We start from the raw sequence: 26350 nt of genomic DNA on the forward strand, positions 1-26350 counted from the left end.
CAGGAGTATGGTAGTAGTAGACATCTGACCTGGTTTGGACCAATGAAACCAAAGGAGACATCTACTGGGCAGGCGTGGACAGTATTTTGTTCACTGAGCAAACATTTTCACTCCTGCCTTCTCTCCCTTACACATTGATGAGAAGAGCTGAACAGCTGTCGTCACCCTGAAACCGTGGGGACAGAGTGGCAATGGAGACGTGTCAGAGATGACAGAGGAAAGAGATGGAGATGCTCCGGGTTCTTGGTGGCACCGTTGCTGTGAAAAAGCTCCACAAACACATCCCTTACATGTTGGGCAATAGCTGTGTCGTCTAACCCACAATTCACTTAGGCATTATGACCTGAAGTCATTGCGCTCCTGATAGTATCTATCTAGGCGGTGTGGCACTTAATTTCTCATTCCAAGAAACACACAAGGGTAAGAACATCAACTCCTTTATTATTGTTGTTATTACTTTACTGTTATTTTCCCCCTAAACAATAGCATAGTTCAAACATCAATGACACACACGTCCCACCCATAAACACAGTACCAATAGCCTGTCTATTCCAGGCTGCCTGGCCTTTGCTTGGTTCCTGACAGAGCTGTCTCCAGACAGCTCTCTGTAAAAATCCCGACTTGGACATAGGGGACACAAGAAGGTGGGGACCTTAGCCAGAGAATAAACAGAGGGGGCTTTCAGGGCCCGTAGGGAGTGCTAGTTTGAGAACCATGGGAACTTGCTAGAAACTGCTGGGTAGAAAGGTGGAAGGCACTGTCTTGTTTCCATGTGGTTGATGGAAAAATCCCGTATGAGAATCTAACGCTTGTAGACCACGGGGTACAGACACACGGTGGGGCGAGCTGATGGGTTCCATCAACCAAGCCATGTGTCAGTCATGGAAAATGGGGAGCCCAGGGAAGGCAGGAATTAGGGTGCTGAGGAGGTTCCCAGAGAAAAGCAATCTTTGTCTTAGCTGATGTAACCTGACGTGTTCAGTTCCCATGGATGTGTTTTGCAACTACAGGGTGCGCAATGTCTCCATCCACGTGGAAAAGATAAAGACAAACAAACAAAAAACTCCCAATCCTTTGACCTAATCAACCCAGTACCGTTTGCTCATTGCGTCATCCCGTGGAGAAATCTATCTCTACATTATCCGGGAACTCTGTGGTCATTCTCTCTTCTCCCCATCGCCCAGTGTTTGAGTTGCACTACATCTGAATTCAGTTAAAGTAATGTACCCTGGAATCAGAGAAGCCCCCGGGGTTGGGGATGGGAACTAGGATAGGCCAGGACTGGGGTCTTAGGAACAGGTGACTTCCTGGTTGTCTTGGGGAAGCTCATTGTTGAAGCTGCTCTCTCCAAATGGTGAGTAAGGAGGCACCTGGGGGGCTTCGATGATCAGCAGACCCTCTGGGGAAAGCGAGGCGAAGACGGTCATGGGGTCCACTTCTGCAGGAAGCCTAGAAAGAAGCAGAAGGTCGTATTCGTCATTGAGTGTGTGTGTGGATATCAGAGGACAGCCTTGGAAGAAAGTCCTCATTGTCTACCTTACTGCAGGCGCAGTGTCTTGGTCACCGTCACATATACCTACTTCCGCGAGATTCCCCTGTCCCTGCCTCCCATCTTTCCACTGGTGCACCCACTCTCTCATATAAATAAATAAAATGTTTTCATGGCGGGGGCGGGGGGAGAGAATCAGTGCATCAGGACCTCCAGCCGCTGCAATGGAACTCCAGACGTGTGCGCCTCCTTACATGCTTGCATCACCTTGTGCATCTGGCTTATGTGGGATCTGGAGAGTGGAACATGAGTCCTTCACAGGCAAGTGCCTTCACCACTAAGCCATCTCTCTAGCCCTAAAATATTTTTTTTAATAAAAGAAATGGTGAGATGGATGGAACCCAGGGAGATAAAGGGTGAGATTGTCCACACAGATCAACTTCAAACATACTCCATGGTGCTGAGGATGAGTTTGGTTTGGACCACACCTTCATCCACCTATTTGTCTATTATCTATCTATCTATCTATCTATCTATCTATCTATCTATCTATCTATCTATCTATCTATTCATCCATCCATCCAACCATCCATCCATCTTAACAGAGCATCCTTGTCTCTTCCCAAAATTCAGTTAGATTCCACCTGGCTGGAACTTTTGAAGAGCTCAGGGTGGTGAGTGGGGGAGTATCCACGTGACCATTCCACAGGCCACTAGAGACCAGGCTCAGTGAGTGGGCTTTCTGAACCAAAATACAATTCCAGTTCTGACAAGGAATTTTTTTTTAAGTGGAAGGAACAGTCTCATGTAGCCCAGGCTGGCCTTGAACTTGGAATCTAGCTGAGAATGACATTGACATTTTTGTCTTCCTGCCTCCACCTTCTCAGTGCTGGGATTACAGGCATGAGCTACATGCTCAGCTCTAAGGAATGCTTTATGTAGTATGTGGGGTGTGGAGTGTGTGTGTGTGTGTGTGTGTGCCAGGCACGTGCATGCAGACTCCAGAGCAGAATATCAGTTGACTTCTATCGCTCATCTGCATATTTCCTTGAGATTCAGCCCCCCTCCCCTCTCTCTTTCTGTCAACCCAGAGGTGCTGTTTTCACAAGCCCCAGTGATTCTCCAGTCTCTGCTCCCCACAGGACTGGGGCCGCAGGCATGCATGGCCATGCCCTAACTATTTTACTTGGGTGTTGGGGGAATTAAATTCTGGGAAAATCAGGTCCTCGTGCTTGTGCAGTAAGCACTGAGCTATCTCCCCAGCCCTTTAAGGATGTTTATTTGTTTATTTATTTGAGAGAGAGACAGACAGACAGACAGAATGGATGTGCCAGGGTCTTCAGCCTCTGCATACAAACTCCAGACGCATGCGGCACCTTTTTCATCTGACTTACGTGGGTCCTGGGAAATTGAACCTGGGTCCTTTGGCTTTGCAGGCAAGCACCTTAACTGCTAGGCAATATCTCCACAGCCTCCTCTAAGGAGTTGTTAAAAATGATTTTTTGGATTATTTGGAGTGAATAAAGTTGCCTCAGATATGATTGCTTCACAAACACAAGATGATGAGGACATGCCAGTGGCCTTGCTGGAATACCATTATTACTCAGAACAGTGAAACCATGACCTCCTGAGCACTTTTAATGAGCCTGGCTCATCTTGGTTGCTAACATTAATCCCACCAGGCAGGTTCTCATTATCTCTGGTGCAGATGAAAACATTGAGGCTCAGAGAGGCAAATTCATTCGCCCAAGTACACACAGCTGCTAAGTAGTAGATGGAAATCAGAACTGAAATCCTTGGGGCCAGCTAGGCTGTTACCTCAACTACCCTGGCACAGGCCATTTGATGGAATAAACCTTGTCACCAGTCCAGACCGGCTGTGCTTATTGTAAACATAGGCAGGGAGAGGTCTCAGTGAAAGAACGTGACATGTGAGTCAATATCATCCCTGATCATGGGCAGGACCCTTCCTGGGTGCCCTTGGAGCTGTCTGCCATGATCAACAGCCTGTGGTCCCATGAGCCATATCCACCCAGAGATGCTATGTCAAATCAGAACTGCAGAGATCCACCAGAGAGCTGCTGGGCAGGGTGGGAGAGAAGGAGGGAACCTGGGCACTTGCCAAGCCAAGCTTTGGAAGCACAAAGAGAAAGCTTTACTCTTCCTGCTGCTGGGGAGGGCTGACTGATTAACCATCCGGATTCCGATCAGCAGACACCTGGTACAATGTAACATGAGCTTTGCAGGAAGGTGGACCTGTGTTCAAATCCTAACTTCTGCCTGACTTGTTAAGACTTTGGGTTGGTGCTCTGGCCTCTCTGATCTCATTTCCCTGCGGGGAAAAGAGATTAGGAGTGGCATCTCTCTCTTCAGGTTGTGGGAGGATGCCACAATTGTCATTGGTCCTGGATGTGTTGACACAAGTTAGACACTCACCGAGCCACAGAATATTGCAAGCAAAAGGGTCCTCCTGAGTATCCAGTAGGCTGATCTCAAATTTCACATGAAGAAACCGAGGCTCAGAGATGAAGTGGACCACTCCCCGGCCTCTTACCAAGTGACCAGTGTGTTGAGCTCCCAGGATAGTGGGAAAAATCCTTCCTCTTCAAATGGCCATTCACCCTTCGTGTGCGTCTAAGTGAAGCTCTTGGTTTAGCGCTCCTTAACTCCTTGAGCACCTCTGAGAAAGAGCTGGCTGAGACACCTTCGGCCTCATGCAGACAGCCCCGTCTTGTCACAATCTGACCACACTTGGGATTTCTTGCATGAGTGCCTTCTCCAGGGGACACGCTAGTGATAAGAACTGAACTTCCTCAAAAAAAAAAAAAAAAAAAAAAAAGAGTTGAAAGCTGGGCGCAGTGGCACTTGCCTTTAATCCCAGCATTCGGAAGGCAGGGGTAGGAGGACTGCAGTGAGTTTGAGGCTACCCTGAGACTACGTAGTGAATATTAGGTCACCCTAAAGTAGAGCTCGGGGGGTTGTTGATTTAGGAAGGAAAAAGTCTTAAGAAGACTATAATTATGTAACACAAAGAAAAAAAAGAAAGAAAGAAAAAGTGAAGATGGTATGTAAGTGATTATAATCTAATATCCCTTAACCAAACATGAAAGTAGAGATATATGTATTCAAAGTCCATAGCTCTTCCTTTGGAGGGCATCATTTTATTGAGATACCACTGGCTTATCAAATTGTGTGTGTGTGTACACGTGTGTGTGTGTGTGTAACACTGATTCATCGACATATGTACACATTGTAAAATCAAGCGAATTATCAGTCAGCAACTTGAAGCTATGACCATTAATTTTAAATGCAGCCTCCTCTCAAATTTCAAATCTGGGTTGGAGGAATTGCTCAGTGGTTGAGGCACTTGTCTGCAAAGCCTGGGGACCTAAGTTCGATTCCCCAGTACCCACATAAGCCAGATGTACAAAGTGGTGCATGTGTCTGGAGTTTGTTTGTAGTGGTTAGAGGCCCCAGTGTGTGTCCTCTCTCTCTCTCTCTCTCTCTCTCTCTCTCTCTCTCTCTCTCTCAAATAAATAAATAAAATACAAAAAAATTAAATCTATCATACTGGTATGATGAACTCTGACCACTGTGGCATTCATTTGATCTCCAGAATTTATTCCTTATATCTTTATAACCTTTGAGCAACACCTCCTTGGCTCCCCTTCACCTCACCGTCCTACTCTCTCCCCTCAGTGAACTTGGCTGTTCTAGATCCCACTTTAAAGTGCAATTACGCAGCACCGCATTCCGTGTCCTGTCTATTTTACTTAGCTCTTCTGTTCCCAGCCCCGCCCTTGTGGTTGCCAGCGACAGGATATCCTTCCTTCTGAAGAATATTCCAGCTCTGTAGCAGTTACGCGACCTCCCTCGAGTCTCATCATCCCTCGGGACTTCTGCTTCTCCGTGTCCGAGATGATGTCATCCATCTTACTCAATAGGGTCCTTTTAACGATTAAGTCCAATCAGTGCTGTAAACATCTTAACACGATTGTTGGCAAATCACGTATGTCAACACGTGGCAGAGCAGACATCTGAGAAGATGCGGACGAGGGAGAACAAAGTGTGCTTTGTGCGAGCACACTCCCTCGGTTTTCTGCATCATGGTTTCCTGTTTTTACCTCCAAGTCGGGGTGGGGGAGGTGGGCTGGGGTGACAGGCCCTCCTACAGGCCTTATCCAACCTCCACCCTGAAAGGGAGATTCCTGACTTCTCCTCCCTCTCATCCATTCAAAATGAGGCTTTTGGAGTATATTTCCTGCCTGGGTGGAAGTCTCCTGGGATCCCAGTATGGCCAAGGAAATATCTTGGTCCTCTTATGACTGAAGGTTTTCCTGGGAAAGGCAGTGAGGTCCTCTGAGACTGGCCCAGGGTTGTCCCTGCCTCACATCTGTCAGGTCCTAGGAGTCCCAGCTAGTCTTGTGTGATTCCAGTCTTGAGCGGCCTTAATAGAGTTACTTTCCACCATCAAACACGGCACTCACACCCCATTCTAAATGTTTTCTCCCATCCTACCACTGTTCCTCACAACCCCACCTGGGAGGGAGCGGGAAGGCAAGCGCAGAGCAATCGCACAGCCCGCTCTGAGTCACCCCTTGTCACGGTGTCAGAATCCCTTCACCCAGGGCTGAGAAGGAAAATATTTAACAAGGGCTGGAGAGATGGCTTAGATGGCATTTAAGGTGCTTGCCTGCTAAGCCCAAGGCCCCAGGTTTGATTCCCAAGGATCCACATAAGCCAGATGCACAAGGGGGTGCATGTGTCTGGAGTTCATTTACAGAGACTGAAGGCCTGGCATGCCCATTCTCCCCCTTTATCCGCCTCTTTCTCTCTCTCATAAATACAATTTGAAAATAAATATTTAACAAGCAAGGGCTGGAGAGATGGCTCAGTTGCTAAAGTGCTTGTCTTATAAACATGAGGACCTGAGTTCAGCACCCACATGAAAAAAATAAAGATAAGCATGGTGGTGTGACCTCGTCATCCCAGAGCTGGGGAGGTGGAGACAGGAGGATCCCTGGGCTTGGGTGGTCCATGAGTCTAGCCTAGTTGGTGAGAGAGAGAGACTGTCTCAAATAGAGCTGGAGAGATGGCTTAGTGGTTAAGGCATTTGCCTGCAGAACCAAAGGACCACAGTTCAATTCCCCAGTACCCACTTAAGCCAGATTCACAAGATGGCGCACACGTCGGGAGTTCCTCTGCAGTGGCTGGAGGCCCTGGCGTGCCCATTCTTTATCTCTCTCTCTCTCTCTCTCTCTCTCTCTCTCTCTCTTTCTAGCACACCTAAGGATAACACTTGAGATTGTCCTTTGGCATCTGTACACATGTGGCACATATGTTCCTGTGCAAACCCCCACGCACATGCACATGCACGCACACACATGAACACTTGAAACAATGCTTAACAAGGGGTGCCGCTGGGTACTGGCCATTCAGAGAGGCTGCACACATGTCCCCCTGGGGACCCTGAGTCGCTGGAACATGAGAAGTTTAGGCTGTCTTAGGGACAGGGTTAGAGCGGCTAGCATTGGCTTGGGATGCCACAGAGCAGGACTCTGGGAAGTGGCTAGTGTGATCGTCTTGAGAGGCCCTTAGGAAAGGAGTAAAGTTCACTTCTGAGGCTGTCTGTGAGGGTGCTTCCAGACTTAACAAGGCAGAGGAAGACCCCCTGTGAATGAGGGCAGCATCACCCTATAGGCAGGGATCTCAGATGGAAAAAAAAAAGTGGGGAGAAACTGGGTGTGGTGGTGCGCGCGTTTAATCCCAGCACTCGGGAGGCAGAGGTAGGTTGATCGCCATGAGTTTGAGGCCACCCTGAGACTCCATAGTGAATTCCAGGTCAGCCCGAGCTAGAGTAAAACCCCACCTCAAAGAATAAAAATAAAAAAAAGAAACACCACAAGCGGGGGCAGCATATTCTCTCCTCTCCCTTCCTCGCCCTCTCTCTCCTTCCTAGCCACCATGATATGAGCTGCTATGTTCCTTCTGGCCCCTCCTGCCATGACGACCTGAGATCCCTGAAACCGAGAGCCAAGACAGATCTTTCCTCCTCTGTTTTTTTCTCAGGTTATTTGTCCCAGTGAAGGAACATCAACTACCACAGCTGAACAGTACTCAAACATGTCACCCGCCACAGCCGGGCAGCCGCCAAACCCTGAGGTGTGCAAGGCCATTCCTGTCGGGTCAGGGCATTTCCAGCAAGCCCTTTGCTCATTTTCCAAAGGTGGGCAATCCACAAAAAATGACATCTTTTGCTTCGTTCTGAAGCCAGGGTCTCACTGTGTACTGTGGATTGCTTTGAACACCCTCTATGTAGCCCAGGGCTGTCCTCTAACTGGTAGCAATCCTTCTGCCTTATTCAGACAAACCAGCAAACATAAAGCAAAACTCATGGCGCGTTTGCCTTCTCAGAAGTTTCCAAGGGCTTCTAAGTCCTACGGAGGCTTGGATAGCCAGGAGTGGGCACAAGCAGGAAGAGACAGGAATGCAGAATCCCAAAGCTTAAGAGAGCATCAGAAGTGATGCAATGTCTCCAGCACAGGAGCCCCTGTCAGGCTAGTGTGGGGTTCAGATATAATCCCAAGAACTCGCTAACTTCCAGATGCCAACCTAGGTCCCTAGCACGGTGGTGACTCTACAGACCTGGGTCAGCACCCCTTTTTTAACAGATGAGGGAACAGTGACCCTTGTTCATAGACTGAGTGTGGAACTCACAAATCAGAGACCTGTTTGATGTACTAAATTCTTTCCGGGAAAGACCCTGGCTGTGGCCTTTCATCTGCGGGAGATTTCCGTTTCCCTTGAATACAAATGTGTCTTCTCCCCCTCACACACCTTCCCTGCAGAGGCTAATATAATGGTGGCGTCTAGAAAAAGACCTCAGGCGTAGCAATGCATGTAAGTGAGTAAAGATGATGTGAGACACTACGTATGCCAGGCACTTATTAGATGCCCTCAGTGCCACCAGCATCCCCCCCCCCGCCCCCGCTGGGTGTCTTCTCCCTATAAGGATTGCCTGTGAGGGGCCTCATGTGGCCATGATCTACTGGCTCTCATAAAATGTAAGACTCAAGCCAGGCATGGTGGCGCACGCCTTTAATCCCAGCACTCAGGAGGCAGAGGTAGAAGGATCACTGTTGAGTTCGAGGCCAACCTGAGGCTACATAGTGAATTCCAGGTCAGCCTGTGCTAGAGTGAGACCCTACTTCAGAAAACCAAACCAAACCAAAACAAAACAAACAAACAAAAATAACCCTAAGACTCATCAGAGTCTCTCCCTTCAGCGAAACTGTTCTTCTATCCAAGTGCCTCAGCCTCCAAACTCCATGACCAGGGAGGGTTATTCCAGGAAATGGCAGACTATAGCCTGGGCATTCTCCTGGCCTAGGAGGAAGAAGTGAGCAGTTAACAAATTTCCTATGGGGGCATCTAGAATGCCAGGGATGTGTATTTCTTTAGGGTGGGGGAGTAGCCTGTCTTGACCATGCTACCAGGGTGGGTGAGTGCCCAGCTCTCAGTGCAAAGTCAAATGAGCCATTTTGGCTCTCGTTTCCTGACAAGGGTTCTTGCCCACCTCACAGGGAAATGAGGTGTTGAGATATAATCTTTGCCCTACCCCCTTGGGGTACCTATGGCAAGCGTGCTATGACACGGCTTCTTTTTGAGGTGTAAGAAGAGTTCAAGTCTCTGCCCTAGAGCATTTCTCACAGCAAAGATGTCCAAGGAGGAGAGCTCTCTGAAACTGGGGTCCAGGTCCCCAAGTCCTACCATGAAATCCACGCCTTAAAGGCTACCGTTGGGGTTTGAATGGGAAATCTCTCTCACGACACGGACACTTTGGCCCTAGCTGGTGGCGCTGTTTGGGAAGATCATGGAAGCTTTAGGAGGTGAGGCCATGCTAGCAGATGGGGGTCCCTGGGGGTAACCTTGAGCTCTTGTAACCCAGCCTCACTTCCTGCTACCTTCCGCTTCGTGACCATGAATGCAAAGTGACCAGTCAGCCTCGGGCTCCGGCTGCCACACCTTCCCGTCACGATGAACGGTGTGTCCCCTTTGGAACCGTAAGCCAAAATAAAGCCAGCCTTTCTTCCTCCCTCCTTCTCTCCCTCCCCTCTCTCCCTCCCCTCTCTCCCTCCCTCCCTTCCTTCCTTTCTTCCTGCCTTAAATTGCTTCCTGCCAGGTACTTGATCCCAGCGATGGGTACAGCAATGAACACGGGGACTTACTGGATTTTCTTTGTGAAGTTCTTAGAAACAATGCCGCCTTCTTGTTGCTTCTCTTCATGTTTGCCTGAAAGACAGGAATGGGGTCGTGTGTCAGCACCTCTGCCCCTCGGGCATCGCTCAGGATGTAGATCCTAGCTGGTTTCTACGGGGGTTCAGCCTCAGCAGCGCTCTGTTGACCATGTGGGCTCAAGCTCACCCCTCAGGCTGGCCATGAGGATGGATGAGGATGATGGATAGGAAAGGAGGCCCCGATGGTGGTTTGTTGACAAGTAACTACCAGGAGCCAGGCCACATGGTCTCCCATTTAACCCCTTTCCTCACTGGCCTCAGGACAGGGGCTAGTGTGCGAGCAAAGAACAGAGCCAGGCTTTTCCTCCTTGACCTCTTTTCTGGCTCTGAGGATTAACTTGCTGGAAACTGAGGCCTTAGGACTGGGCCCAAGGTCACCTCTATCATGAGTGGGCCCTGGGCTTTTTGTTGTTGTTGTTGTTGTTCATTTATTTATTATTTGAGAGCGACAGACAGAGAAAGAAAGAGGCAGATAGATAGAGAGAGAGAGAGAATGGGCGCGCCAGGGCCTCCAGCCACTGCAAACGAACTCCAGACGCGTGCGCCCCCTTGTGCATCTGGCTAACGTGGGTCCTGGGGAATCGAGTCTCGAACCAGAGTCCTTAGGCTTCACAGGCAAGAGCTTAACCACTAAGCCATCTCTCCAGCCCCCACCCCCACTGGGCTTTTAAGCAGTTCTCTGTGAATGCCAAATGCTGGGGACTTGGGGCCTCCCTGCCTGGGAGTTCCAGTCAGCTCTTTTCCAGTAGGGAAGAGATGGTCAGAAATAATGCTTCACTCAGCCGAATATACCCAGCCTTTCCTTTGGGAGGGTTCCCAGAAGTACATTGAATTCTACCAGCCCCACCTCCTAAGGGAATATACCCCCCCCGCGCCCCCCCCCCCCCCGCCTGCACATACACCAGCCAGGGAGGAAAAAAAATGAAATTACAAGGCGGCTTGGGAACTAAACAGCACTTCACACTGCAGTTTGCAAGCAGATTCTGATCCTCTTGGCCTTCCTCGTTCTTATAAGCTTTTATTTTTTCTTTTTACTTGGGGTGTGTGTGCCCAGTTTCCTTTCTTTTTTTCTTTCTTTCTTTTGTTTATCCCTTGGTATCCTTTTAAACAAATAGGATTAGTGTGTGGTAAAGCCACTCAGCTCCTCCCAGTTTTTACTCCTTTGAGCCACATTCCAGAGTCCACACCCCTCGTGGGCAGGGGGAGACGTTCCGAGGGCCTCCGGAGACTAGACACACCTGAGCTTAGGAAAGAGGCTGAGGAACGACAGACGGACTCTGTACTTTAAATGCCCGTTGAAGTTATGGGGTCTGGCTGCAGCCCAGCTTTTCTTAAACCCATCATTTATAGGTGACTGCATTAGTCATTCTTTTTATCATTCCCTTAATGACTTTTTCTGATTATAAGATAATACATATGTATGTTAGAAAACGTAGAAAAGAAATCAAAACCACCCCAGTCTCATCACCCTGAGGTAGCCACAGAGAACATCTTTATACGCTCCAGACCCAGAAAATGTTCCCCACAAATGCATGAGCATTATACGGTAGATATCATTCATCACAAGTCACACCCGTGGGGTCATTCTATGTATTAAGCTTGCAATCTGAGAGATTACTTCTTTTTCTTATTCTCACATGTTCTTTGGCAGCAACAATTCCCTTGTAGGAATGCCTCACAGTTCCCTTAGGCAGCCTCTACCTTTGGAGAACTGACCAGCTTTCCGACCTTAGAAACCTCCTCAGGACAGTGATATTCCTGCAGCTAAAACCTCACACCAAGCTCGGTGACTTCTAGAGGATTCTGTCCACGTTTTAGAATCTACAGCTTGATCTATTTGGCTAAACGGTCCCCAGGAGAAACCTACTGCGATCCATTCTCCCACCACTGTTCCCCGCCCCCAGCCCTGGCCCCTCCAAGCAGGGAGGAACAAGTCAGGGAGTCTGGCGACCAGAAAATGCCACCCTGTGAATGTGCTGTCCCTGCGAGAGTTTTTGCTATGCTGACAAATCAGGGGCAACTAATGACCAATGCCAGCGCGGGCCCATGGCCAGGAGAATGAAGTCTGTTCCCTGATCCCCTCCCCAAAGCCTAGACCTCCCAAGGCCTACATCCCTTGGGGACAGGCCAGGGCCTCTGACTCAGCTCTTCTGTGTGCTTTTTCTGTCACAGCCAGGTGCTAGAGACCAGCAACCAATGGCGATGGTGGCCGTGGTGGGGTGCTGAAGGCGTGCGAAGTGCAAACGCATACAGACTTTACTCACCTCACATATGCCTTCATTTACTATTTTCTACCCTAACACCCACGGGGATGTTTTTTTGTTTGTTTCCTAAATTACACTAGATAGTCAACACTTTGTTATCAGATCGGTTTTGTGTGAGATGATTTTTGCCCAAGTATAGTGTAATTTTGGGAGCATGTCTGAGGTAGGAGGGGCGCTTCTCCGATGTTAGTGAGGTTGGGGGGGGTGTCTTAAATACATTTTCACCTTTGATATTTCTCAGTCTAAGATGGGTCGATGGGGAACCAGTCCCACTGGAAGCCAAGGAGCACCTTAGAAGTGTTCCCTCCGTGCCAGCCTTGCTTCTTGGCACCTTGCCTACGTGGACCCTTGGGACCTTTGCAACCCACCCCAGAAAACGTGGACGCATATTATGACGTGGATTGGAAAACTGAAGTTCGGCGTGGTTAGGGGACGTGTCCAAGGTCAAACAGCTTGGGAGTGATGGAGCGCAGGTTCAGAAGCAGACAAGCAGGTTCTAGAATGTTGGAGGTTGGACTTGAGTCCCTGCCCTGACATTTTCCTAACAAACAACACACGGCTACACTTCCCAGAGCTCTCCATCATTTCCCTCTGTACCCCGGGGTGATAACGCCCACGTTACTGAGTTACTAAACCAAACGATCTGCTTATGCTCTGAAATGGGGTACACTCAGAGGAGGAGGGACAAGTCGCTGAGAAACTGCTCCAGGATTTCTATAAGGGGGACCTGGAGAGGGAAATATATTAAAGGGACAGAGCATTAGGATCCTTCATTTTCCTATCTCTTACGTACCTCCATTGCTTATTTGGGCAGCTTATGGATAACGAGAGATTCCTTTTTGTGTGTGTGTGTGTTCAGTGTGTGTTTCTATGTGTTTGCATGTACACGTGCGTGCACACATCTGTGGAGGCCAGTGGGCGACCTAGGGTATTATTTTTCGTTAACACTGTACTTTTTTGGAGACAATCTCTTATTGGAGCTCGCCGACCAGGCTAAAGCAGCTGGTCAGCAAACCCCAGGGCTCCTTGTCTTTGGATCCCTAGCAGTGGGATTATAGGGTTCTGTCATCATGCCTGACTTTAAAAATATATATTTTTTGAGTTGGGCGTGGTGGTGCATGCCTTTAATCCCAGCACTAGGGAGGCAGAGGTAGGAGGATCACCGAGAGTTCGAGGCCATCCTGAGAGTACATAGTGAATTCCAGGTCAGCCTGAGCCAGAGTGAGACCCTACCTTGAAAAACCAAATATTTATTTATTTATTTATTTATTTATTTATTTATTTATTTATTTATTTATTTACTTGAGAGAGAAAGAGAGGAAGAGGCAGATAGAGAAAAAGAGAGAAAATAGGCGCTCCAGGACCTCCAGCCACTGCAAATGAACTCCAGACGCATACGGCCCCTCTGGCTTATGTGGGTCCTGGGGAATTGAACCTGGATCCCAAGGCTTCACAGGCAAGCAAACGCCTTAACTGCTAAGCCATTTCCCCAGCCCATGCCTGACTTTTTAAAGGTGGGAACTGTGGATCGAATCCAGGTTCGATCTGTTCATGGCGAGTATTGTTTACCAAATGTGCTATCTCCTTACTCATCTGATCCTTTGCTTCTTATCTTGCTTTCCAATCTATATTTTTCTCCACTGTCAAAACCTTTTATTTTGGCAAACAGAAGGAAGTACTAATGGTCGTGATGTTATCTGGAGTCCCAGCACAGCCCAGATCTCTTGCAGCTGCAATTTTCTCCATATGCCTTGAGAGATGGAGGTGCCAGGAACAAGGCACCAGCACTTGGGGGATGTAACCTTTCCCACCAAAGATAGAGTGATATTTTGGGGGGGAGGGGAAGGAGGGTTGAACAGAGGATCAGGGATTAAGAAGGCGGCTCTGGAATAGGCCTGGGGCATTCCAGTCCCTTCCTGAGCCAGGGCCTGACCTAGTGGCTCACAAAGGGAACATTTCTTGGCTGGTGGCCGCAGGGAAGGAGTGCAGAAATCTGAGGCCCGATGGAAAGCATCTAGTCCCTTATTTTTCAAACAGTTCCCTAGAATGAGACATTCACTGGTGGTCAGGTAAGATAGGAGTGCCTCTCAGATATTCCTAACAAAGTAAGGGCTCCGAGAAGTCCTGCTGTGAAGAGATTTTTTTTTTTTTTTTTTTTTTTTGCTCTTGGTTTCAGTTCATCTGGCAGCTTTTAAAACTCAGAATAGGCCTTCTTCCATTTCTCAGACACTGAACTAACCCACCTCTCTGTGAGACTAACAGTAAAACTGAGGTCCTGAAATTTGGCCAGGTCCACCGTCAGAACAAGACCCAGGCAACCTAACCCAGAACCTTCTGGCTTTGAACTTCAGTTACTTACTGCCAAAGAGAAACAGATGGTGGTAAGTTAGCTAGCTACTCTGGGCTTCAGTGTTTTGTTGTCTGTAAAATGGGTGGGGGTGGTGTTCTCAAGCTACCTACACTTCCAGAAAATTTCTGCGTGTGAACAGTAAGCTGGGCTAGGTGGACAAATAGTGCAAGACCACTTCCAAAGTGCTTGTGGAAGGGCAGGTGTGTCCCATGTGGTACCAGGGGATAGTAACTCTGTCCCCTGACTTTCCCCTTGGAAGTTGTTTTGCATGGAGTCCCTGATAGGGGCCCTACTTTTGAGACCTCTCCTATGAAAGGAAGCTTTCTCATGTGGCCCCAGGGCGGGCCGGCAGGGGTGGGGGGGGTTGGGGGTGGGATTTGGAGTCTGGAGCTGAGGTCACTGGTTATATAGGTTTTGTCTTATTTAAACTGCTCCATTTTACAGATGTCGTAGTAGACACGGACGCTCCATGGTTCACCCAAGGCCTCTGCATCAGCGGAGACCCGAGCTCAGAGCTCAGATCTCAGCCCCGTGACCTCCAGGTCCCACCTGCTAAGAAGTGCTTACAAACATGGAGGGGGAGGGCTGGAGATGGCTTAGCAGTTAAGGTGCTTGCCTGTGAAGCCTAAAGACCCAGGTTCGATTCCCCAGTGCCCACGTTAAGCCAGATGCACAAGGGGGCACATACATCTGGAGTTCGTTTGCAGTGGCTAGAGACCCTGGCATGCCCATTCTCTCTCTCTCTCTCTCTCTCTCTTTGTGTCTCTCACTTGCTCTCTCAAAACGGATATCATATATAATATATATGCATATATATATATTTTTTTTTTTTTAAATAAAAAGGATGGAGAAAAGATTCCAGGGAGTGAAAGATCTGGAAGCCGCTGGGATAATTGACTGCAATTAGAAGGAAAACTGGGGTGTGGTGACAATAACCACCCAGTGCAGAGCATCAGCAGGTGCTGTTATTAATTCCACTTTATAGACAGACGCTCTGGATATACTGTCTGCATATCTTAAACTTCCCCACAGCCTTGCAGGATACATATAATTATGATCCTCGTAGCACAGATGGGGAAACTGAGGCTCCAAGTGGTGAGAAGACTTCCTTGTCTCTCTAGCCTGCTAGTGAGGCACAGTGCTGGTATTTGAACCAAGTCTCAAAGAGCAGTTAATATTTGTTGGGAACCTTCCTATGTGGCCACACCATAGGTCACCAAAACACTGGCTACAGCAATCACAAAGCTGACTCCTGGTATCCTGGCATCCTCCTGTGAATGGTGCCACCACAGTCCTTCCTGAGTAGTCTTTTCAACTCTCAAGACTTTGCACATCCTGGCGGCTAGTGAGCAGCCCCAGCCAGTGTCTTTAAACTCGGTGCCTGGCTCCTCAGTCAATGTAGAGACACCCCCGTTGCCCCTACCACCCCAATCAGCATGTGGCCCCAGCATGTCTGGCTCGCCACACCCATAGGCACCCACCAGAGGCTCTGATGTTTAATTTATAAGTCTGCTCTAAGTGCTTCTGAATGTTGCTGGGGCCTGTCCCTGCCTAGCCAGTGTCTGCAATGGCTTTTATCGATTGTCTGCCTGACAGGGCCTCTGCCTGGAACAAGCTCTTTCTAATGGAACCTTAATTGGGAGGGGAGAGGACGAAGAAAGCTTTTCCATGGCCCTGCTGATGAGGGGCCGACAGCTTCCTGTCTCCTCTGTCCTTTTCCCCAGTGAATTCCTTCTCTCAGGCTGCCATGCGAGAGCCAAAGCCCTGGGCCCAGCCTTGAGGCCAGGCCTAGATTCTGCTTGGGTCCCCGTTGCTGACTCATGGCCTGACCTGGCCAACCTCCTCGGCGACAAGATGGGACTCGATATGCCCATGAGATTCAGCCACAGGGAAGATTCTCTCTGTGTGTCTCATCAAAGAATTTTAGCTCAGACATTTGGCTCAAAAAAAAAAAAAAAAAATTGTCTTCTGGGTCTTGCAGCTCTCAGGCATCCTGGGTGTGAGCCCTCGGCAGCCTGGACCATTGAGTCAACCTCTGCAAGCCTCCATCTCCTCGTGTGTGTTAAGAGGAAGAGAAGGATTTCTCCTGTTAACAGATGTTTTCCATGGCTCAGTCATTTAGCACGGCATCTAGCAGATAGCTAGCAGTCCGTCAAGGGTAACAGCTGGCTCCTTTCAATCCCTGCTGACCCTCGGTTTCCCTATGTGGGGTGGGAAGGGGAGGTGAAGTGCTTGAAAGCCACACTAGTTACTCTGTTATCCATTACCCCGTATCACCCCGTCCTCCGGCCCCACGCTGTGATTCTGGGGAGAGAGAGAGACAACTCCCTGTTTTTAGTCTTTGTCTTTGGAAATCTCCTACACATGGTTAACGTCTTGTCTATATTAAAGTGCCTGTGGCAAACCATCCAGCCGCCTTTCTGCTTTTCCTCCCAATTCTCAGGTGTTATAGGGAGACTCAGGGACACCCAATTGCTGGACTCCTCTCCTGGCTTGTAAGGAAGAGCTTTTCCAGAAGATACCATTGTGGGCTGCATTCCTGAGCCCTGAGGTCACCGGTGTCACACCGTGTGATCTGTGTGTCACAGTGTCCCTTCCAAGGGAACTTTGAGCACAGGTCCATAAATTGAACCTGCAACACCTCCCCCGGCCCCCCTTCCCGGCAAGCTCTGCCCCACTCACCGGACACCTCCACGTATCCATCCTTGGTCTTCACCATCAGCTCCTCAGGCTTGAAGCTGTGCACGTTGACACACACTTTCCAGGGCTCCCCAGGGAAGGGTGGAGGGCTCCTGCCCTCAGCAGTGGGCACCCCAAACCTAGCCGCAGCAGTGGGTCCCCGGGGCACCATGCCTGACCTCAGGGTCCCCGGCCAGGCAGAGGATAGACGAGGCAGAGCCCAGTCAGGCCAAGGGGCCGTCAAGTCATCGGGGAAGGGGTCCATGCCAAAGCCATCATCCAGCAGACGGGAAGAGAGGGGCGAGTCCCGAAAGGGGTCTCTGCGCAGGCGGCTGGGGTAGTGGCAAGAGAATGGTAACTGACCGTCAGCCATGGCGCCTTGCTGAGCTCAAAGGGGATCCCGAGGCCCAGAGAGATGGGGCCACCTATCCAAGGTCACCCAGCAAGGTGATGCCCAGATGGCTGTGCCTGACTTATTCTTCCACTTCAGAAAAAAGTTGCTCTTCCGTCAGGAACAAGCAGAAACATCTACTGCCAAGAATGGTGGGGCACACGAGGCTAGGGGTGAGGGGGGGTTGGGGAGAGGTTCCCAGGCCCCAAAGATGACCCTCAATGGGTCTAAGCAAAATCCCTCAATGCCTCTCCCTGCACCGCCTCACCAAAGGATCAGGAAACCTCGGTGCTCTCAACCCAGGCTCCCAGCCAGAGCCTCTGAGATCTAGAGAGTCCAGCCAGGAGCTTAATAAAAACCTCTGGGACGCACGCCTAGAAACTTCTCCTGGCTTCTGGGCTGGGAGCCTTGTATTTATTTGCTGCTGGGGGTGCAGGGGGGCGGGTTTTGCAAACGCCTCCTGTCACTGGAGTATTCGAAGGTGGTGAACCAACCCCAGAGAATCCGTGGAGAAAACAGCCGGTGGGGGTGGGGAATGGGACTGGGAGGGGCCTTGGCATTCGAGTCCAGCCCGCGGTCTCTCCTCCCCAGCCCAGGCTGGGCTCCGCCTCTCCCGAGGCTGCCTGGAGTGGAGTGTCCAACCCAATCAGGGCAGTAAAGCCAGGCTATTAATAACCCTCCACCCGGCAGAGGGCTTCAAGTCACCCTCTGGAAATATTGTCCCCAAGAGCATGTTGCATCTTGCCTTCCACCCTGCCGAAGAAGAAGAGGAGGAGGAGGAGGAGGCAGGGACCCAGTGGTTTTGGAGGCAGAGGACCCTAAAATGGAATTTATGGCCAAAGTCTCACATGCATTATTGCAAAGTCTCCGTGTGTGTGTGTGTGTGTGTGTGTGTGTGTGTGTGTGTGTTTTAAGAATGGCAAATAAAAACGCATCATATTCAAATGACACCTGCTCAGGTGTGAAGAGAGGGACGTTGCTGGGCAGAGGTTCTAGGGTGAGGAAGGGGGGAAGGGTTCATCATGGGAGAAAGAGATTAGAAGCCAACATGGGCACGTGGGAGTTTATAATTCAGAGACAGGTTGAGGGTCAGTGGGTGGGGGTTGGTGGGGATTCTGGATAAACTGACTGGGTAGATGGAATTTCTGCAAAGACAAGCCAAGACGACTGGACCTCACCTTCATAATGGCAGAGGGGACACACACCTAATAAGACACGGGGCGTGCTGCTAAACGGATTCGAAATGGATTTGTTCTTGTGGGAACTGTGTGTTAGAAAGAAATGCAGATGGATGGCCCTTAGGAAGAAGCCTGACTAAAGAGAGACAGTGCAGGAAGGAGAGAGAGAATGGGTGCACCAGGGCCTCCAGCCACTGCAAACAAAGTCCAGATGCACGTGCCACCTTGTGCATCTGGCTTTCGTGGGTCCGAGGGAATTGAACCTGAGTCCTTAGGCTTCACGGGCAAGTGCCTTAACCACTGAGCCATCTCTCCAGCCCTGTGAAGCAGAGTCTTTATCAGCTGTAGACATGATTCCCAGGCATCTTTGAGCCTCTGTTTTCCCACCTGTGAAACAGACAAGAGCAGCCGTGTTCCCCCTTGGGGCTGTGTAGTCAGGAATGCGTGAGGTTATTCTCAAATGCTTAGCAGAAAATGTGGGATTTTTAGATTTTCAACTTTGAGTGAGTTACATTTGCACAACATGTGCTCCCAGTGTTTTCTGAATTATCAGGGTGTGGAATCCTCACCACAGCCACGAAAGCAAGGGCCCCACTACTGTCCCAACTTGTAGATGAGGAAACAGCCACTTGGTAGCTTCTGTTTTTATTTTAGTTCATGGATCTCTTGATTTGTGGGACTGGGGGATGGAACCTGGGATCTCACACATGCCAGCAATCACTGAGCTAGATCCCCAATCCATTTGTGTGTGTGTGTGTGTGTGTGTGTGTGTGTGTGTGTGTCTTTAGGCAGGGTCTCACTATAGCTGAGGCTGACCTGGAACTCACCCTCTGTAGTCCAGGCTGGTCTCAAATTCACAGTGATCCTCCTACCTCAGTGTCCCCAAGTGCTGGGCTTAAAGGCATGCGCCACCACGCTTGGCATTTTTTTTTTTTTTTTTAAACAGGTTCTAGCCAAGTTGTTCAGGCTGGCCTTAAACTCACTCTGGAGCCCAGGCAGGCCTTGAGTTTATAATCCTTCTGCCTCCCAAGTAGCCTGGACTACATGGCCATGCCAGCAGGCCTGGGTGATCATGGTGACCATCTCCCAGAGGAGTTCGTTGATGATTCCCTACACAGACAGGGAGTCAGTTCTCAAAACCAAAGCCTGAAAACAACCCATTTGCTGCTTCTCCAGCTGCTGGGAGAGAGAATTTATCAGTTCTCTTGTGGCCTCCGGGTGCCTCGGGGGCTTGGGTTCCATACTTTGCTTGGCCCCTGTGGTAGTTTGAATGGATGTCCCCCAGTAGATTCAGGGGGGTTTTTATTTTTGTTTTATTAAAGCTTGTGACTTTGTGTCATGTGGACGGATCCTGGGGTCCAGCCCGAAGGTGTGTTTGCAGAGAACAGTCTGAGTTCAGCTGGGTTCCAGAGTGTGGTTGCTTTTTTGCGGAGGGGTGGGGAGGAAGTTGGCATTTCTCTCTGTGTGGACCTGTGAAAGGCTGACAGTTTCTTTTACCATACGGGGCTTCTCCTGGATCTGTAAGTTTCAAATAAATCCTGCTCCTCCCGTACGTAAACTGTGTCTGATTTGGAAGTTCATCCCAGCCACGTGAAGCTGGCCGTCCCCCAACAGGTGGGCAACTTTAGGCAGGCTGTTTTCCTTCTGTGAGCCGCAGGGTCCTGGCTCTGCTTTCTTTACAGGGGTGTTGGGGGAGGGGGAGGGGAAGGCAGTGTTGGGGAATTCAATGAGTCACGGGCTGAGAAATCATTTTGATATGAAACGGGGCCTGGATGAGGCCATTTGCTAAAAATAATGAAACAGACAAAAACAGTCATCAGGGTGTCCCGCCTCCTGAGCATCGGGGTTATTGCCTTGAGTTGCTGGGAGCTTTGTATTAACTATTTATTCACCACAGTGTCTTTCTTATCAGCACCTGGCTTTGCAGGTGAGTAAACAGGGACGAAGTATTGGCCCTTGCTCACAGGTATGGGGTGTCGGAGCTCAGAGCCTGTGTGGGAAGGTGAGTTGTTCTGAATTCAAGATCTGTACTGAGCTGGTAGATCAAGACCCCTGGCTTTTGCTCCAGTGGGGAAAGGCCCTCCCTTCCCCCCATTCCCCACCTTCACTGGCATGACATGTCACCAGTGACTGGGCAGCCTCTTGACGCAAGATGAGCTCATCCGGCCAGAAGCCTCTGGCTGACGTCATGGCTGGCACAGAGCGAAGATGGGCGGGCCCAGTGAGCCTGAAGCTTGCTGTAGGGGAGAGTCACCATGTGACACACCCGCACATTCTGGTCCTGCCTGGGACCATGTGGGGGCTGTGCTGAGGCTCCTGAGTGGGTGGGATTGGGCCATCGCAGTCCCGGGTGAGTGGGTGTGGGTGGGTGTGTGGTTTAGGGTGGATGCTGTGGTGAGTGTGTGTTGACATGCAGAAGAGGGCATGTTCTGGAAGGCCCTTCCTCTCTGTTCACAGCTCCACCAGTGGAATCTTTTGCCTGAAGCCAGGAAGGAAGGGAAGCTGGGCTGCAGGACACTGAGCATCCACGGCCTAAGCTGCCTCTTCATATGTTTTTGTTTTTTGTTCCTTTTCAAGGGTCTTGCTCTAGCCCAGGCTGACCTGGAACTCACTATGTAGTCTCAGGCTAGTCTCAAACTCATGGCGATTCTCCTTCCTCAGCCACTCGAGTGCTGAAATTAACGCTGTACACCACCATAGCCAGCCTCACACACACACACACACACACACACACACACACACACAGATATATATATATATATATATATATATATATATATATATATATATATATATTTTAGTTGTTTATTTGCGAGCAGAGAGAAAGGGAGACAGAGATAGAGAATGGGTTCACCGTGGCCTCCTGTCACTATAATCGAATTCCAGGCGCATTTTGTGCATCTGGCTTTCTGTGGGTACTGGGAAATCGAACCCAAGCCATCAGGCCTTACAAGCAACTACCTTTGACCACTGAGTGATCTCTTCAGCCCTGTCTTCTCATTTCTGAGGCCTTGAGGAACAGAGCTAGAAAAGAGGACTAAGCGTGGTCAGCACTGAAGGGGCCCTTGCCAGGTACCAGGTTCTGTTCTGCACACGTCAGCCTTACCTGTCAGCTGATCTAATCCTCCCGCCATCCTGTCCCCACTTAATAGAGGGGAAACTGAGGTAGAGGGAGACTTGCCTAGGTTCCTTATATCTGCTTAAGTGGCGGAGCTGGCATTCCAACCGAGACCATTAGCTCTTGACTCATCTGCGGTACGCTGATCTAAATCATGCCACACATTTATAGCACACTGACTGTGCCAGGCCCTGGGCTGTTCTGTTTATTCGTTTGTTTGCATGGGACAGTCTCTGTTACTCACCCTGGCCTTAAACTTGAGATCTTCTTGTCTTGACCTTCTGAGTGCAAGGATTAGAGATGTGTGCCACCAAGACCAGCTCTGATCATTTTATTCATGACCGCATGGACTCTTCATGATTCAGAGAGGTAAAGCCACCTGCCCCAGGCCACACAGCCGATGGAACTTAAGAACACCGGTCATAACCAAAAGAGATGACAGGTGCCCAGTCCTTGTTGGGAGATCCTCCTGCTGTGGTGTCCCTTTCTCCCCTGGGCCTCTTGCTGCATTCCTGGGCCAAGCCACCTCTGCCTGTGGGGAAGTTGAGAAGGGACGCAGCTGCTAGACCACCTGTTAAGCAGAGAGGTGACAGATGAGGAAAGTGGGGTCAGTGAACCCCGAGGATCATCTCCAACTAGTTGAAAACATGGGGCCGGGCTCCAGAGAGAGAAGCTGAGTTGAGCAAGAAATCACTGGGCTGGTTCTCCCAGAGAGAAGAGAGATCCTGCTGTGTGTGTGTGTGTGTGTGTGTGTGTGTGTGTGTGTGTGTGTGTGCTTTGGAATGTCAGATCCCAGGAGCCAGAGCAAACAAGCCTTCTCCTGCCTGTCATTTACTTAAACCTTTCACACTGGAAATACCACAACTAAGTCTCAAAACATACACCCCAGAGAAAGGGTGACATCACGCTGCATTCTTGAAACTGGGAGCCCCCCCGCAGGCAGAAACAGAGACCTGAGGTCACACGGGTGGTGATAAGGACTAGGCAGGTCTGTTGCTGAATCCTGGCATTGCTGTAAGACATGAAGGTCCTCTTCCCCTAAGGGGACCCTCAGGCCCTCCCTTCCTCTCATCCTTTAACCTGTATGGCAGCCATCACCTACCAGGTCTGTAAGCACCAAGGGAGGGTCTCTCAAAGGCATGACTTTCATCTTTAAAAAAAATATATTAGTTTTATTTATTTGAGAGAGAGAGAGATAGAAATAGGCAGGGAGAGAGAGAGAAAGAGAGAAAGAATGGGAGCACCAGGGCCTCCAGTCACTGCAAACGAACTCCAGACGCGTGCACCCCCTGTGCATCTGGCTAACATGGGTCCTGGGGAGTCGAACCTGGGTTCTTTGGCTAGTACCTTAACTGCTAAGCCATCTCTCCAGCCCATGACATCTATTTTTTTTTTTTTTTTGCTTTGCTTTTGGATATGGCAATGTCAATGTAGGCCTGTAATCCCAGCAACTCAAGATGTAGAGGCAGGAGGACCATTTCAAAGTCATCTTTGGTTACATAGTGAGTTTAAGGCCCTGCCACAGTCGGCAAGGCGACAAGGCCAGGTGGCCTTGGACTGAAACCTTTTCTCTTTATGAGTGGCTTATGTCAGGTATTTTTGTGTAGGAAAGCTGATTGATACCACATCTGTCTCCCAGAATTCTTGTCAGCGTGGATGGTAGGAGGGAAATGCTTGAGGACAGACCACAGACAGCCATGTTGACAGGCCCCACTCAGGAGTTTGACTTGACTTTGCCCAGAGTGCTCTGAAAAAGCACTGAGCCATTCGGACGAGGAGGCATGTGATGAGAATGGACTCCGTGGAGAGCGTATGCAGAGGCCAGTCTTCTGAGAGAACAGCTGGGGGCAACTGCCATGGTCCAGATAAAGTGGTGGCTTGGGCTGGGCTGCTGGCTGGCAACAGGTCAAGGAAGAGAAAGATGTGGGCTGAGTGACCAGACGGGAAGAGCAGGAGGCCACAACGTTGTTTGGTTTTTAGATCCAGGCAACTGAGAGGGTGGTCATGTCACTCACTGAACATGCGAGGAAGAGCAGACAGAGGCGACATGGCCTGCATTTTCTCCTTCATTCATTTCTTCTTTTTTTTTTTTTAAAGAATATATTTATTAATTTGAAAGCAGAGAGATATAAAGAGAGGACAGATGGAGAGAATGGGTGCACCAGGGCCTCCAGCTGCCGCAAATGAACTTCCAGACCTATGACCCATTTTGTGCGTCTGGCTTTTGTGGGTCCTGGGGATTCAAACCCTGGGTCATTAGGCTTGGCAGGCAACGCCTTAACCACCGAACCATTGCTCCAGGCCCCCTTCTTTGCACGTTGACCCAATGTTTATGTGCATAGCATTAACCTGTGGGCTGGAGATGATGCACTTGATGAGGCAAAAATCCCAGCTTTCACGTGTGTCAGTAAACAACCAAATACGCAATTAAAATGATTACACAGACTGAAAAGTTTTATGTGTGCAATAACGCTCCTGGTTGCCTTTCTCGTCTGATTCCAAGCCTTTGTTCTCCCCTCCCCTGTGGCTCTTCAGCCATAGAGGCCTCCTGTCTGCCCCTCGGACAGAAGAGTCAAGCACATTTCTGTCTGAGGCCTTTCTGCATACTGGTCCCACTGCTTGGAACACTCTCCCCCCCCCACAAATCTTCCTGAGGCTGGTTTTTTGGTCCACTGGTGTATACTTACATTTTACCTGCTCAGGAAAAACTGCCTCTACCCACTCACCATCTTGTCCACTCACACCTGCTGCTTTAACTTTCATCCTAGCACGTCACCCACTGAGGATTTATGATTATTATTACTTTGAGGTAGGGTATCGCTCTAGGCCAGGCTGACCTGGAATTCACTATGTCGTCTCAGGGTGGCCTCGAACTCGCAGCGATCCTCTGACCCCTGCCTCCCCAGTGCTGGGATCAAAGGTGTGCGCTGCCGCGTCCGGCTTGCTGACAGTTTGTATGTTCATGTCTAGTTTTCTGTTTGGATCTGCCTCTCCATTAGCACGGGAGCTGCCTGAGGGCGAGGATGTGGCTCTGACTGTGTGTGACTATGTCACTTGTGCTGGTTGTTTGTCCTTCTGTATTACTCGCTTTTCTCATTGCTGTGTCAAAGTATCTAACAGAAGCAACTTAAGAGAGAGAGGCTGATATTGTGGGGTTTTTTTTTGGGGGGGCTGGTGTATCAGGGGAGTACAGTCTATTCTGGCAGTGGGCATAGCTTTTGGCCTTGACGGTGGAATTATGTCGCTGCTTCTAGTCACAGGGTCCAACCAGGAAGCAGAGAGCGTGGCAGGAAGTGGGGCAGGAATATAGCCTTCGAGCCCTGTCACCCAGAGAATCACTTCCTCCAGCTTGGCCTCTGCATCCTAAAAGCACCACAACCTCCCAAAATAGCACCACCATCTGGGGAAAGTGTTCAAACACATGAGTCTATGGAAGACATTTTTATTTTTATTTTTTTGTATTTATTCTTTTTTATTGATAACCTCCATAGATACACACAGTATTCCATGACCTCCACCCTCCTCTGTCCCCTCCCCCGAACACACCTCTAATGAAATCCCTCCTTCTTCCAACTAGTCTCTGTTCTATTGTGTGTGTGTGTGTGTGTGTGTGTGTGTGTGTGTGTGTGCCATTTTTTTCCTCCAGGCCTTGTGTAGGTAACATCTGCCGCTGTGAGGTCGTGAGTGCCATGGCCACTTTGTGTGTGGAAGACAGCTTTGTAAGCACTCCTCCCCTTCTTTTGGCTTTTTGCATTCTTTCCACCACCTCTTCCTCAATGGTCCCTGAGCCTGGGAGTGTGTGATAGAGACGTCTCACTTAGTGCTGAGCACTCCACTTGACGGTGACCTTCTTCTCAGCACTACGATGACTTTTGAGTCACCTCACTGGTCACTACCTTCTGAAAGGAGAAGCTTCTCTAACCAAAAGTGAGAGTGGGGCTAATATATGGGCATAAACAAAAGCACCCGGAGGCCAGTTTGTTGGGCATAATATATGCATTTAGCCAAACAACAGTAGTGGTTTTTCCTGTAGGGCTGATGACCACCCCAGCTATAGTCTTTTGATTAGGACCCACTGATGGTTAAGACGGTAGATGACTTTTCTCCTTCAATAGGCTGCGTAGCTCTTTCCAGCATTCTTTCAGCTAGTCAACCAGAGGCTTCCAGCTCGTCTCCAGCAGGATTTCTCAGTGACCTGCACCCCAGGCATGTGGAGTCTTCAGCAATGGGGTTTTACCATCTAGTTCTGATGAGCAGTCCAGAACCTTGGAAATAGTCTGTTATGTCTGGGAAGCATTAGGTGCTTCCCCGGCCAACAACTCCCTCCTTGGGCACTGGAATTTTCTTGTATTGAAACAATCTATGGCTTCTGGGTACAGAAGTATCCACTCCTACATGGTATTTCTGCCCAAACTCTCTTTAATTAATCATATATATATATATATAATCATATATATATATATATATATATATATATATATGGCGTGTATATGTATGTATATATGTTTATATAATATTATAATACATATGGCAAGGAAGTAGGTTTCCTTTTGGCTTATTCACAACATCTTTAATTTTGATTAA

General features: G+C 49.4%; 1 protein-coding gene across 1 annotated transcript; it reads right to left on the minus strand.

Annotated features, from left to right (window-relative positions):
- Positions 1 to 421: 421 nt before the first annotated feature.
- Positions 422 to 17910, minus strand: Hspb8 (heat shock protein family B (small) member 8). The gene is made up of 3 exons (XM_004664142.2): positions 17083 to 17910; positions 9718 to 9781; positions 422 to 1449 (listed from the first exon to the last, which is right to left on the minus strand). Exons 1-3 carry the CDS (start codon positions 17450 to 17452, stop codon positions 1290 to 1292), a joined length of 594 nt encoding a protein of 197 aa, XP_004664199.1. The 5' UTR covers positions 17453 to 17910; the 3' UTR covers positions 422 to 1289.
- Between the last annotated feature and the right edge of the window lie 8440 nt (positions 17911 to 26350).

Source organism: Jaculus jaculus, chromosome 13, assembly GCF_020740685.1.
Source record: "Jaculus jaculus isolate mJacJac1 chromosome 13, mJacJac1.mat.Y.cur, whole genome shotgun sequence".
NCBI lineage: Eukaryota > Metazoa > Chordata > Mammalia > Rodentia > Dipodidae > Jaculus > Jaculus jaculus.